At 35.4% G+C, this 11,919-nt stretch overlaps 1 protein-coding gene across 3 annotated transcripts; it reads right to left on the minus strand.

The window, feature by feature from the left end:
* Positions 1–771: 771 nt before the first annotated feature.
* Positions 772–10,054, minus strand: tnnt3a (troponin T type 3a (skeletal, fast)). 3 transcript variants are annotated; one of them, XM_056739191.1, is made up of 13 exons: positions 10,003–10,054; positions 7,722–7,761; positions 7,391–7,404; positions 5,565–5,582; positions 4,787–4,805; positions 4,655–4,700; positions 4,437–4,553; positions 4,227–4,304; positions 4,027–4,140; positions 3,447–3,559; positions 3,188–3,278; positions 2,586–2,626; positions 772–1,030 (listed from the first exon to the last, which is right to left on the minus strand). In XM_056739191.1, exons 2-13 carry the CDS (start codon positions 7,739–7,741, stop codon positions 994–996), a joined length of 708 nt encoding a protein of 235 aa, XP_056595169.1. In that variant the 5' UTR covers positions 7,742–7,761; positions 10,003–10,054; the 3' UTR covers positions 772–993. The 3 variants fall into 3 exon arrangements, with proteins under 3 accessions (XP_056595169.1, XP_056595170.1, XP_056595171.1); XM_056739192.1 differs by lacking the exon at positions 5,565–5,582; XM_056739193.1 differs by lacking the exons at positions 5,565–5,582; positions 10,003–10,054 and having other exon boundaries at positions 7,722–7,766.
* Positions 10,055–11,919: the final 1,865 nt, after the last annotated feature.

Genomic DNA, 11,919 nt, shown 5'->3' on the forward strand with positions numbered 1-11,919 from the left:
ATATTGTGATTTTTATTCTACTAGTACCTATAAACAACCGCCAATTTAGGGTTACAAAACACTTTAATGCTGTCTTAAATTATACCCAAAAAATGATTGCAAAATCAAGCAAAGTTTGTTAACTAAAAGGAAGGATTTCACTGAAGTTAGAATCTTTTAAGAAAAACACACTTTTCACCTTTAAGTTCAGTAACGTTTTTTGAGTTATTAAAAAACATGTTAGGTCATGACAATTTATCAATGTTCGTAATTAATGTACGTTTAAACAGAGCAAATTCATATTTGCAAATAGGCCTATAATGCATTTAGGACAGTATTTTAATGTGATCACATTTCATAAAAAAGACAAGCAGACATGCAGGCTATGATAGTAATGTGTAAGATACTTGCTTATTTATATTATACATGTGTCGGCACTTTTATAGTTATTTACGTATAAAATTATCCCAAGGAAATAAATAACTTGCGCTCCTTTCATATTTTAATGCCAATTTATTTAGCCATTTACAGATCAAAAAACGTCTGCTCACTGCATCAATAAATACAGACAATAGTCAACAGTCCCACAATCTTATGATTTTGTAAATCGTATTTAGGGTTGTAGCCCTCACATCTTGCCAATGCAACAACATCTGTAGGCTTTCCCTTATTAACATATCATGCTTAAAAGATTTCCTTTTATCTTTAATAATTTGAAATAATCAATCCTGGAAAATGATCAATTTAGAAATGATTATGCACCGAGGGAATCTTGAACAAAATGGTCTTGGATGACATATTTAAAAACGTTGATTTTATTGATGTTTCAATAGAACAGATCTGCTGCTTTATAGCCACACTTTATTTACACGACATACATAGGAACCCAATAACAGTCTCTAGCTCGAGAATGGTTGGGGTGATCTTTTGATCTGCATCAACTATTGCACAGATTGAGGGGTGGATTTCTCATCCATCATGTTTGGAGCAGTCTTGGCCTGCAGGAAGGCGCACTTACTTTCTGCGACGTGTGGCGGCGCCCTTCTTGCTACTGTAATGCAAAAGTGACAAAACAGGTGAGCATATTTCATGACATCAATCTAACATGAAATACTTGAAAGACACCATATTTTAGTAAACAACAGCATTCACGTTACGGGGTATTTAAACTGGCAATACTGTCACAGTGATTGTAATATGTTTTGACAGCTCCAAAACAAAGAGCACAATTACACTACTTTTTCTCTGCAACTCAACGAAGTAACACTCCAGTAGTTTTTGGATCTGATTTATTACTTTCTTGGTGGTATTGTACGAAATTAAAGGGTCTGAAAAAAATGTCACATGGTTCTCGGACAGATAAAGAATGAAATAATGTCTGATTTTGTGTTATGTCAGATTTTTACACTTATGATGGGATTCGTAAAGGCCCTTATACAGTCACCTTTTACGTACATTTTTTTGGAAATTAAGAATAGGAAAAAAAACGAAACTATAAGACCACTTTGCATTCCTGGCACTACTCATTCAATATTATGAATTATATATTTGTAAACCATTTTGAATCAAATAATGGGTTGAATGTTTTTTTACCATGTGTATGCCTATCTTTGACTGTAATGAAATTCAAAACACTGCACTTCAAATCAACATTTCTAACAAAAAAATATTTTGTTTGAAAAAATAAATCTTTGGGAATTTAAAGGAAAGTCTGATAAAGTTAAGTAATATATATATAAAGAAACAAAAAAAAAAACATGGAACAATGGCATGCATATGTTTTATTCAGAAATTGCATTATTATCTATACCACATTAATTATGTTAGGATTATAATATCATTAATTATTTTCTAATATTATTGAACGAAGAGTGCAATGATTTATATAAAAAATGTTTCCCTCAATGAGAAGCACAAGAGGGTTAAATACAAAAAATAAAGAATGGATTTTTGTTAGGTTGAGGTCCATCCCATTCATTTGTTTAAGGGTCATTTAAAGAAAATATTGATAATATTTGGACATGTCAATACTTCCATATTTTAGTAACTCTTGTTTTGCATTAAATTATGGGACAACTTGTGTCAAGTTTCTCGTATGCTGTTCTGGTCGTCACGAGACACGCGAGAACCAATGAGGTTTGAAGTAAACGCCACCGCCTTATCTGAGCGTGTCGTCGTTACAATGTCGCTAATACATCTCGAAATATTTTTTTTTTCACAAAGTATCACTTCTACCAGAAGATAACTCACTGGATGGATTTGGATTGCTTTAATGGTGGCTCTGAGCGTTGAATTACTCGTTTGTGCTCTTCTGAAGAAAGCTTATCGTCCGTTTTAGTTAGAATGACGGTGAGTAAATTATTATCTGAGAATAGGCTATTTATGTGAGGGTGAAATACGCCTTAAAACGATTCTTATTCACTACTGACAAACCACAATTTGGGTCTGAATTTTAGTATAACCTAAAACGGCCATAAATGACTCCTTAAACTTATAAATGTTTTGGTGTTCTAAGAAGTGTAGTTGTCTCGTTTGAGGCAGGCACACACACAACATGCACAGCAGGGGGCGCCAATTTCATTCATTCAACCTCCAACTGTACTTACAACTTGCTCAGCTCCTCCACTCTTTTGCGCAGTGTAGTAATCTGCAGAAGAAAAGAGATTTATTAAGATCTACAGTTTTCTCAAAATAAAGCAAAGAAGCCAATACAGTGACGCACTGTGCAGTACTCTTCATTGGGTGCACACTTATGACTGAAATGATGGGTAATGTGTTTGAATATTTGCAATCGTTGAAACGATTTTGCTTGCAAACTTTATCAAAGGTTGAACTTTAACAACACATTGAATATAGTATGACAATCATTTAAACATGGTACAGTAGATTTGACTAATTTCTATGAATCTCTTTTATTGAACCGATTCCAAACTCTTGATTCGTTTGCATGATCACTCAAACAGGCCAGTTTAAAAAAAATGCCAATAAGAACATTTCAGTTGGCTTATTTTTTGTCTAGAACTTGTATGTTGTCTTATTGGTGTGAATAAATGAAAATTATTATTTGGCTAAAACATCGAGGCACGCCAAGAGCAAATAACTGGAAATTCATCTCAAAGAATTGAAAGCTATTGAGAGGGGGGCGTTTATTTTTTGGACATTGTTGGTTTGTTTCTAGATCGTTTTTGCCGCGTGTTCATTTTCTCACCTCATACTTCTGTTTCTTCAACCTCTCCATATGATCAAACTTCTCAGACTCCAGGGTCTTCATCCAGTCAGACAGTTCCTTTGCCTTCTCTCTGAAGTTCACAAGACACAAGTAAGTGAGACCCATCCTGACTATTTACAGAATATGACGAGATCAGTGCTGTTTTGAGGACCCCTGTCCTGCAGAGTTCAGTTCCGGTGTGTTTGATGGTTCAAAGCTAAACTCTGCAGGACAGGGGCTGTCCAGGAGTGTAACTCACTTCAGTTTGTCCTCATTGAGATGATCAACGTTGAGTTGTTTGCGTCTGTCAGCCAGAATCTTCTTCTTTTTCTCTCTCTCCGTCTGTTTCTTGCCACCTCTCTTGGAGTCAGCCTAAGGAGGGTCATAGAGCAAGTTTAGAACCATGAGTTTTATAACAATTTTTTATTCTATGACTCACAGAGGCCCCAATTATCAGTTTCAAATGATCTCCAAATCATAGCGCTCAAAGATGCCGGACATGAACCGCACGCATGAGTGAAACTAAATCAGCTGTCTTTGTTTTGTTGGCAATCGGCATGTAGATGCATTATGTAAACAACACAAACTTATAGTGAATCAATGCGATGATATATTGTGCACTTGTGCTGTAGTCCAGCTCCCCCTGCACGCCTCCAGGTGCTGGTCTTTTTCCGGAAATAATTATACAGCTTTATCTGTCTTTTATAAATTTGCTAAAAAACCTACTGTATAGGTTCTCAAGATTAATGTGAGATTGGCAGAAACTGCGTGTGTAACCTCATCTTTAATCATTTTAAAGTAAATAACACTTTGAAAAAAAGTTTTTTTGTAGAGCTGACCTTCTGCAGATAGCTGCTGTAGTTTGCACCCATGTTGGACAGAGCTGATTTCTTCTTTGCATCTTCATCTGCCCTCTTCTTAACATCTGCCTCCTCTCTTCTCTGCCTTTCCTCCTGAAGGAACCATCAGGACACAGGATTATTAACACATGACTCGAGGAGGGACTCATGGAAACCAGGTTAGAAAAAAAAACACACACCTCACGTTTTGCCTGACGCTCCTTGTCCTTCTCAGACCGAATCCTCTGCTGCTCTGCCCTCTCAGCTCTGCGTTTCTCCTGACAAATGAAAACAAAACATAATTTTTCAGCATGTATGTTCTCACCCTCTGAGAAGTCCTTTTCAACTCCATTGTTAGTTAGCCCAAAGATTCAACTAAAGATAACAAACATTCTTCCTGGGTGACTTACAATTCTCGACTTCAGGGCAATAAGTTCTTCTTCTTCTTTCTTTCTGTGCTCGAAGTGAGCATCAATGAGACTCTGCAGCTCGACCAGATCCTTGTTCTGACGTTTCTTCTGGATATCCTGCATTTTGAATCATCAAGAAACACCAAACCCGCTTATCACACACCACACTGATAGAAACATGACCATTTGTATGTTAATAGATTTCTATTAGCACTTACATCAAAGTCCACTTTCTCACCATCTGGGATCTTGGGTGCTGATGGTCTATAATGAAAATATGTTGCAAAATCATTAAGTAGATGTCAAAGTATAGTTCCCAGTGACGTTTTAGTGAGATAAAGGGTACTTACTTAAACTTTGGCTTCTCCTCTGTTTATGAGAATAAAGAAGGGACATGTACATGTTATTGTTTTTTAGGAAATTTACTCCGGACATACTCATGTTATTGGTCAATATTCAAACTTTTGCATCACACATTTTTAGAAGGAAAAAACAGATTTAAATTATTAATAAATTAATAATTCATTCTTAAACAATTAATTGATTAATCATTTTCACATTTATTATTTCCAAAATCAAATAAATAACAATAGCAGTTTATTATAAAATGTTAATGTAAAAACAATATACCAGATATCAAGATACTATCAGAACAAGATAATATCATTGTGTAAGTCTAGGTCTGTCACACAATATATATTCACAGAAACCCAACCAATTTTTTATTAAATTAACGTTTTTGTTTATTGTAATTTTCATATTCCCCACCTCTAAAGGCTTTATATAATTATAGATATAACCCATTTGGGGCTAAAGTAGTCCAATTCAAAAGCTTTCTCCAACAACAATAACCTAATTACAAACTTAAATCTGTATAAACTTCCTTCCACACCAATTTTCAGTAAAGTCGACACGGTGCAGGTTCCTCTAACCTAGCATCTAAATATCAAAGTCCTTGAAATAAATGGATCGTTTTTCAGCACATGCCATGCAGAGCAAAGTCAAACAGCAGGTCACGGAGCTCCCTGATCCAACATGCCACCCAAGACTAGAAGGGACAGCAGTATAGATATTCTCCACTAGAGGGAGACTACAGTCAACAGAACAGAGGACACCAGATCGACATACCTCCCTCTTCATAGACCTCTGCATGCATCAAGCATTGATCAAGAACAAAAGACAAGAACAGAATTGACAGCATTAACGGTATAGCCAATACAGTACAGCCACTGATAATATTCAAGATCATAAAATGAAGCATAAACCGCTAGCGATGATACACGTGATTACAGAGATAACATTTGTCCACTAAAAATCATTTTTTGCAATATAAAACTTTCTTTTTTGTTAAGTAGTATTTTTTTCTTATATTTCTCATATTTTTATTTTTTTCAACGAGTATCATCGCTTCATTCTTGGCAATGACACAAATCCTTAAATGGGGTGTAAATTTAAGACAAACCACAACATATTTGACAGTTTTTATTTCAACAGAAACCCCTTATTAAGGAAGAGGTGAATGCCATAGGCTTTATTCAGAATGGATTACTGCTCCGGCTTCTCCACAAGATATTACAGCCCTTTATTCTTGTTTTACAGTGTTTACAGTGAGCTTTATATAATGGCAAATATTTCCAGCGTAGTATAAGACAGACAAGATTTGTCTGGTCATCCAACTACAGTAAAGAAAAGACTTCTGTTGTATACTGAACAATTTGTATTGAGATGTTCTAAGCATATGCAGAAAATGAGCATACTGTTTACTGTATATCTACAAAGCATATTTACAAAGAAATATTGTAAGAAGAATAGTATGATGGTATGCCATTCATTTTTTATATTTAAGAATTGGGTGCACTTTAATGTGCAAAATTAAGCTAAATTCAATGCATTTTTTTGTATATGTATATTTTACATGAACCGCCTTATTCTGCTGGAGTTCAATACACAGGTTAGACAATTTTTTATATTCTGTAAAATATGAAATGCTCTTTCCTATTTGTAAGTCACTTTGGATAAAAAAAACTTTGATATGAATACATGGCCTCCTATACAGTCCATGATCATTTACATAATTCTGTTTTTCATCATTGTGCTGATGTGAAAACATCGGTGGGATTTAGCAAAAACGGCACAAAAATTGTGCATGTATTGTATAAATTGATTGGTTCAAATGGCTAATGTATTAACATTGTGAATCTACAACTATATATAACAGGGTCCTGTCAACATTGCAGGTTTTTTTAGTCAAGAAGAACCGGCCACTTTGACAGGAGACCGAATAAGGTGTAAAAGCAACTAACAAGTGAATGCACTTTTTATGTGTCTTTTAGCCGCTGATTTATCTGGCATTAAAAATTGAAATGTGTCTAGAATTTCTGCACATACAAGAATAAAAACTGCAGACTACTTCATTTAACACTTAATTCAGAAAAACATGCCCACTCTTCCGGCACAACTGTAACGGTCCTACTAAACTACAATATACAGCTTTGTGTAGACTGCAACTTGTGGGCTTAAGCAGGCTATTAGACAAGATAGGCACCGCACAAAGAATTTACAAATTTCTGATTAAATTGTTTTCTAAAAACATCAGTTAAATCAATTGTTCTCACTTAATTATGAAAAAGGGCATAATCAAAGATGGAGGATGCTGAGCAGTATGCAGTACATAAGCATAGGTGCAGAACTTTTGGAAGGTTGCCCTCATGCATCAATGAGAACATTGATCAGTGCAGCAGTTTAATGCATTAAGAAATACTCCTGCACCCTAAATATGTTTCCCATGTACCAAAATCCTGATGAATTCCTGCATTTACAACCTTACCAGCAGAATAAACAGGAGACAACGTGACTTGATACATAACTGACATTTACAATGCTAAGGATAAGAAATGTGAATAAAAGTAAACAATTGCAAGACTTTGAAAGAAAGCATAAAATAATGTACTCACCCTCGACATGCTCACTGTAAAACATAAAGAAATCAAAACTTATTATGCCCTGTTGTGCCCCTGTTCTCTGTACAAATCCAATCTAATGAGTGGATCTGTTTTTAAAAACAAGGATCTGTTCTCGGATCTCTGCTGCTAAAATCTTCATGAATGCACATTTAAAAATGATGTGTGAACACATTTTTTAACACGGTGTTTTTAACACAGTATCAGTAGCCATTTGGTGTTGATTTCGTGTTACATAAATAAAAGGGACAACCGAAGGTTTGATTAAAAAGTAGCACAATATGTTGTAACGTTGTAAATGCGTAAATGTGATGTAAATACTTACACGTCTTCTGTGTCTGACATGATGGCTGTGGACTTTGAGACTAGAGGAAAATGGAAATGAGATGGTCAGATCAGAAGATCTAAGCAGGACTGCGGGGAGTCTAGAGAATACTTCCAATCAAGACTAAATATATATACAGAGACCTCCTTGGAATGGTGATTCATAAAACTGTCCCCTCCCCTTTCCAAGTTGACTTTCTCCTCTAAACGCTGAACCAGTGAGGCTTCTCGCCAAATACAATATCCAAAACAAATTCACAAATGTGATCTAATCGTTCATTTTTTCCTTCTCTAATAGGGTGGAAACCTTCATTAGGATTGTCTTCCAAGACTGAGATGAGATATCTTATGTATGATATAGGCTATCTATATTAAAACATTTCCTTTTTTTATTCTATACTCTTCCATTCATTTTTTATTCTGCCAAATAAGTGAGCTACTAAATTAACAATATTTAAATAATGCTCTTACTGTATATCAGCAGCTGTCTTATTTGTTTCTGTTAATTTTAAGAAATTTAAGACAGAGTTGATACACAAATGAAACTAAGATCTGTATTTATTGTTTTGAAAAAGGGTAAGGAGATCAATAGGGCACTAATACTTTCACAAAAGTACAGTCCCACATTTATTTCCTTTACAAGTTATGTTAATAGTAATCCAGAGCCCATTCCAAGGTCCCAAATGAGACTCGAGCATTAACCAAAATGTTTTATTATTAGCTATAAAATTCAAGCTGACTTGGAACCTGGCAGACACCTGATAAGGGAGAAGTCAGCCATACTTAGATTTATGTGAATGCTTGTTTTCCACTTCTGCTGAAGATTCATGGTCCGCTCAGGACAGTAAAGGTCATTGAAAGATCAGAAGTCATTCACTTTTCCTTAGAACACCTCCTTGGGTGAACTTAAACACCAATGTTTTCTTGTCAGTTACCTCGTATTGTTTTTCAGTTTCAAAGTTTCCTTACTGTATATTTAGCAGGTCTTACGTGTCCTAAAGCACCAAGATGCAAGAATACAACTCAGAAATAATTGGAGGGTTTGATGACTTTAAATAGAAATCAACATCGATGTGACATCCTTACAAACATCTCAAGCCTTAGAATTTGACTTGAGACAGCTGCACTTAATAGGCTCAGACATGGTTCAGGATCTAGTTTCCACGTTCCAGCTCAGGTTCTGTCTCTTGAAATAGTATCTATAAGGTACATTTCCCCTCCATATCTGGACATAGAACCTGTGGACAGTTTAAATTGGATGAACCGATTTCTTTCTCATTTTCACAATAGGAGGTGTCAATAGAAATGACTTGTTTGAAATCTAAGTGCTGTCATTTTATAGCAAAACTCCAATGTCTAAGCAATGCACAATGTATACACAGCGAAAACGCATGAATTAATTTGACATAACTTGTTAAGGTTTTTCTAAGATACTTCTAAAAGATAAACAATGTATTACTGTCTATACCCTTTTATTCTCAAAAACTTATAACATTTTAAATAAGAACTTGTTGACAAAGAGTTGTGATGTTACTAGCAGCATTAAAATGCACTGAATAATGTTTTGATTATCTCAAATGGGTAACAACAGTCAGACAAACCAAATGATAATCTGACTGCACGAATCCACCTCAAACAGCAGATCAGCATTGGTTCTCCATTTTACATCCCAATTTAAGTATCAGATGCTTGTATTCTCAGTTATTTGCCATTTTTCTATTGCTGATTCATGATTTGTCTTAAGACCATAAAGTTAATGTAGCATTGACTTAGAAATTTTGCAAACATGCTGTTTTACCTAACATTTTCTTTTAAAGATCTTAAATTACAGCTTTCTGTTTTTTGAGATTTAAATAAAAAAATATTTTATAAGATTTTAAATGTTTACACGCAACTGTACGTACAGTATATACACCTTACATCTCTGTCTCTGACAGCAACATGAAGCTACACCAAGGAAAATACGAAAATAGAAAGTATAATTTATAGGCAGATTTATTAGTCGGCCAACAGATATCTGTTCCAAGACTACAGTCTCAGACATAAGAAATTCTGCATACTGCACTCTGTTATGCACTTCCTATTTCGTTAATGTATTTTTTTTCTTGATTTATACATTTATGTGTTTACACCCAAAATTTGCAAGTTTCCTAACAGTTGCGATGCTTTTGGCGCAGTCATATTCATTTGATGTTTGGGGCTCTGATCTTACTCATATCTACGCACAGTCTTTCCCTCCCTCAATGATCTATCATCCGCTCTCATGCCTCTCTCACCCTTACCTTAGAAAAGCTGAAAGATGTGAGCTCCCTGCTGGTGGAGACTGGCTTCAAAGTTCTGAAAACATGCAGGCTTAAAGAAGTCGGGCTATTATAGTGACACCTGATCTTTGGAGATCTGCCATTGGAGGAAATTTTGTTGTGGGTTAGGTTAAGGAGGGAAGGTCCAGATCTTGACCCAGGCGCTGAAAAAGGAGATTTGAAAAAGGTTTTAAATTAATTGTGTCCTATCCAGACGTGTGGAATGAGCAACAAGTTGAAACGATGTAGCCATATTTGCTGTGAAGTTACGCCAGCAAATTAAACCCTTTTTCAGAATGGGATAAAAGTGAGTTTGATTGGCATTTGGTCCTATTTTTTATGTAACTATTGTATGTTTTGGCCGTGGTGTCCCACATGGCTCACACCCAAGGCCGCTAGCGATGTGTTTTGAACCACAGTGATACGAAACTGTTTGTCAAATGAGTAAGAACCTAAATAACAACTGACGTATGTAGGAGTGTTTCACACAGATGTGTTTGCTTGAGTTCCTTAATCGTCCAATAATTTGCATGAAATATATTGTGATTCAGAAGCTCATAGCTTTATTCTGTCACTATAACACATTCAGTAATATCACAAAATAATGTCCTTTTCAGCCATTGCAATGCGGGTAGAGTTGATACCAGACATTGTTTTTGTAATACATAATACCATATTTGTTTTGATTGAATATTTTATTTGATTGATTCTAACAATTGCCCTTTTTGAGCTTAGTGGTACAATGCATATATATTTAGTTGCATGTATGTTGTAAGTGAGACTATGCTTCTATTCACAGTGTTCACCACTGCTGACACACTGATCAGGGACATTCATTTCGGTGCATGCCCTTCACTCATCAAACAACACTTGAGTTGCGTAGATATTATTATGTATCTGACATCATATACTAAATTAATATAAAAATAGTACCTTAATTTCGTACATACAATCCCAAAAAGTTCCAATCAATGATAAGATCAAAAATAGACAAACTTCAAACATTTGTTTAAATTATACTATAATATTTACATTTACACTTTATGTAAAGTGAGAGACAATGAACAATCCATCTTAAGGAGGCAATAATACGAGAAGTGCTGTGTAGAGTTACAGTTTCAAAATTCTTTTGAGATTTTGCCCGTTGGAGTTGGTGGAGAGAGATTTTTATTAAGAATTGTTTTTATATATATATAAGAGATACAGCAGACCAGAGAAAGTTTGGAAGAATGAACAGGAGAGTGATCTGTTGCCCTTTTGCGAGTGTGCCACAAGGCGCCGCTCATTCAATGACTGAAGGGTTTTGGACGGGGTGTGGGTGTGTAAGAGGTAGTAAAAGTATTGCTGTGCAGAGCCCAGGGGTCGTTTTTAATGCAGGCAGCAATGAATCGAACATGATGCGTGCATGAGCTGGTAACCAATGGATAGAAATAAGGTGAGCTGTGACTTTTGTGTTCCTGGAAGATTAGTTAAGCTGCTGCCTATTGAAACATTTGTAGAATCTTTTGTTTACCTGTGCTAGAAGATCGCTAGAAGAGCATTGAAATAGTCCAACCTAAACATTAAATGGGTCTAGATATGGTGTGTTCGGATAGATAAGGACCGATTTTCCAGATATTATGTACAGTAATGCATTAGGCTGTTATGGTTGAAGTTGAGTTTGAGGTGGTGTCATTTTATCGAAGATCTAGATTATTTTCATGCCATTTGTACAAACAGTTACCAAAACGTTCTTGGCTACCATTGACTGACATGGAAGGAAAAAATGCTTTGTAAATGTCTTTTTTCTGTTGAACACAAAAGAAGATATTTTGAAGAATGTGGGAAAGCAAACAGCTCTGGGGCACTTTTGACTTGCCAGGTTTTCCCACTATGGTAGTCAGTGGTGGCCAATAACTG

Source organism: Triplophysa dalaica, chromosome 24 (assembly GCF_015846415.1).
Source record: "Triplophysa dalaica isolate WHDGS20190420 chromosome 24, ASM1584641v1, whole genome shotgun sequence".
In the NCBI taxonomy this organism is placed as follows: domain Eukaryota; kingdom Metazoa; phylum Chordata; class Actinopteri; order Cypriniformes; family Nemacheilidae; genus Triplophysa; species Triplophysa dalaica.